General features: G+C 20.2%; 1 protein-coding gene across 1 annotated transcript, besides 2 other annotated features; it reads left to right on the top strand.

Annotated features, from left to right (window-relative positions):
• Positions 1 to 329: 329 nt before the first annotated feature.
• Positions 330 to 741: a repeat region.
• Positions 742 to 2,469: 1,728 nt separating this feature from the next.
• PGAL8A_00264700 (fam-e protein) lies at positions 2,470 to 2,810 on the top strand (the record flags this gene model as incomplete). The annotated part of the gene is made up of 1 exon (XM_028671396.1): positions 2,470 to 2,810. A coding segment is annotated over one exon (341 nt), but the record flags the coding sequence as incomplete, so codon positions are not given.
• Positions 2,810 to 2,873: part of a repeat region that runs on past the window's edge.

Here is a 2,873-nt window from a genome sequence, read left to right as displayed (position 1 = left end):
CCCCTTCATTTATAAAAATTATATAAAGAAGCTTTAGTAGCTTTATATAAAAATAAATATATCTTGAGATATATGTATCATATAATACATTGTATAATGAATGCATGCATTCCATTAATATGAAAATCCTTCTTAATTGTGTTACATTTATATCTATATATTTATATTTTTATATTTAAAACAAAATATTATATTTATCATTATTATTTTTTTGTTGTAGAATATTCTTCAACATATACGTTAGCTTTTATTGTTCTTTATTTTAATTATATATATTCTTTCTTTTTTCTCACACAAATAAATTAAAATATATTATATATGTATGTTAGTAATTTACTAATTGCTTATTCAATGATTTTTTTAGAGTATTGAACAAATAGATTCATAAAGAGCATGCAGATTTATCTATACTAATATAATTAACTTAAATCTATTTTTAATACTGTAAACCAGTAAATTGTATTTGTTTTGTCTAATTATTTGAGTATTTATTTTTTTCCAGAGGAATCTATTTACTTTAATAAAAGTCCTATATTTTCATTAAAAACTTAAATCTTCATTATTTATTTTGATTACATATATTTTATTTATAATGTTATGAGTAATCATTAACAATTCAAATTAACTGCCTTCAAATAAACAAGCATAAGCAATCAATAGAATAAAAATTGTATTATATAAATAATATGATATATGAAAACTTTATTATTATTAAAATAAAATTTTCTTATATAAATTTAAATAAAATATACTACAGGAAACTTTTTAGTCAGTAACTGTTCTTTTTTTAATTTTTCAACAATACAACATTATTCGAAAAAAAATAAATATATTTCTTTTATGTATTTTATAATTTACAAAAAAAAAACAAAAAAAATAACTAATTTTTTTTCCTTTTTTTTATCCAATGCTTGCATGACTAATATATATTTGGTTAATAAAAGGATTTATTAACCTTTTTGGTAATAAAAAGGATTAGCAATATGAAAAATACGTATTGGTTATGCATATGCAAATAAAAAAAAAAAAAAAAGTAAGATATTTTTTTTTTTTTAAACAAAAAAGAAAAAAAAAATTCAGGAAAATTGTCGAAAGATTAGTAAAAAAATCAACTGGAAAAAGATTTGTTACCAGTAAGAAAAAGATATTTTATATACAATAGAATTTAATTTACATAGTATTTATAATTTTTATTTGTAAAAGAAAATTTTATATATATTTTATATTGAATAATAACAGTTATGTGTTTTGTATTATAACTTAAGGGACATATAATAACATATATATAAAATGGTAAATCTGTGAAAGACTACATTAATAAAAATTTATTTTAATATAAAATAAAATTTACTTTAAATAATTAATCACAATTAATGAAAGTTTAATTATTATTTGAAATAATTATTATTTGATAAATTATAAAAGCACTTATATCTCTATATACTTTAGATTAGTTTTTTGTTCATTATTTTAACAAAACCAATGGTACAACTAATGAATTAATTAAAGAAAAAATAAAGAAGATAAAATATATATGATAATACTTTTTACCCTTTATTTAAGTAGTGAAAAATAGTTTAAAAAATTAAATATTAACATTTTATATATGTAAGTTGTACTAATTAAAAATAATTTATATTAGTAACACATACAATGTATTCGATAGTTGGATAATAAAGGATATTACTAGTCTTGTATTAGTGGTTAATAAAAAGTTTCATTAACCTTTTTGGCTATAAAAGGACTAGCTATGTGGAGAATACATAGTTAGTTGTGCTAACCAAAAAAAAAAAAAAAAAATTACTCTACATGTTCTTTATTAATACGTTTGTTCAAAATTATAGCAAAGTTATCTAATAGGAAATTAATAAATCACCTACACAGTTTCAAAGAATAATCGAATATATTCTTATAAACTTAATTAGAGAAAACTGTGCAATTGTGTATATATACGATATCATCATTTAATCAAAAACTACATTTCAGCAATTTAAAGAACTAAGAAAAGTGAATGAATTACTTATTCAAAACATTTTAGAGATAAATATAGAGAAATGTGTGTTCTTTAAGACGTTCATAACATATTTAGATATATCATCAATCCTAGAGAAAATAAACCTTCGTTTGATAAGATAAAAACATTTATTGAAGTGGTGATTTATTAATTGTTTGTTCAATGACTTTGCTGTAGTGTTAAACAAACAGATTAATAATAAGTATGTTGAGTTTCCTCTACTAATTCAATAAATTTAAATTTAATTTTAATGATATAAAACATAAAACTGTGTTTATAAAATCTATTTCATTGAGTATCTACTGTTTTTATAAGAAATTTATTTACTTTAATAAATATCCTATAATTTTATTAAAAATTTAAATTCTCATTAACTATTGATTTTTAATTACATATATTACATTTATAATACTAAGAGTTATGTTTATAAATTCCAATATATTGCTGTTTTAAAAATGGCACTTCTATATAATGAGGGATGTCCAAATTCAGAAGAAGACATTACCAAATGCAATGTCCTTGTATGTATAATACGTGGGGATAAGTTCAGAACTCAACATTGCGATCCTGCATTTGAATCACTTATCTTATATTATCCTTCTAATGATATTTCAAATAATCTTGCAAAAAATATATTTACATTTGAGCATTCTATAACATCTAATAGTCCTCAATCTAAAGTAACTCTTCTTTCAAATAATGATGGTGAAATTGTGTTTCTATATCAAATGTATCCATATGAACATAACTATTCATCTGAAACATATTTATGCCGTTTTCGAGATATAGACCAAAANTACCCAGTTAATAAATCAATTGGCGACAACGGCAAGAAAACCGAAAATAGCACAAGCAGAAC

The sequence above is a fragment of the Plasmodium gallinaceum genome (genome assembly GCF_900005855.1).
Source record: "Plasmodium gallinaceum strain 8A genome assembly, contig: PGAL8A_v1_76, whole genome shotgun sequence".
Classification (NCBI taxonomy): domain Eukaryota; phylum Apicomplexa; class Aconoidasida; order Haemosporida; family Plasmodiidae; genus Plasmodium; species Plasmodium gallinaceum.
This window is presented reverse-complemented; position numbering and strand designations above follow the sequence as displayed.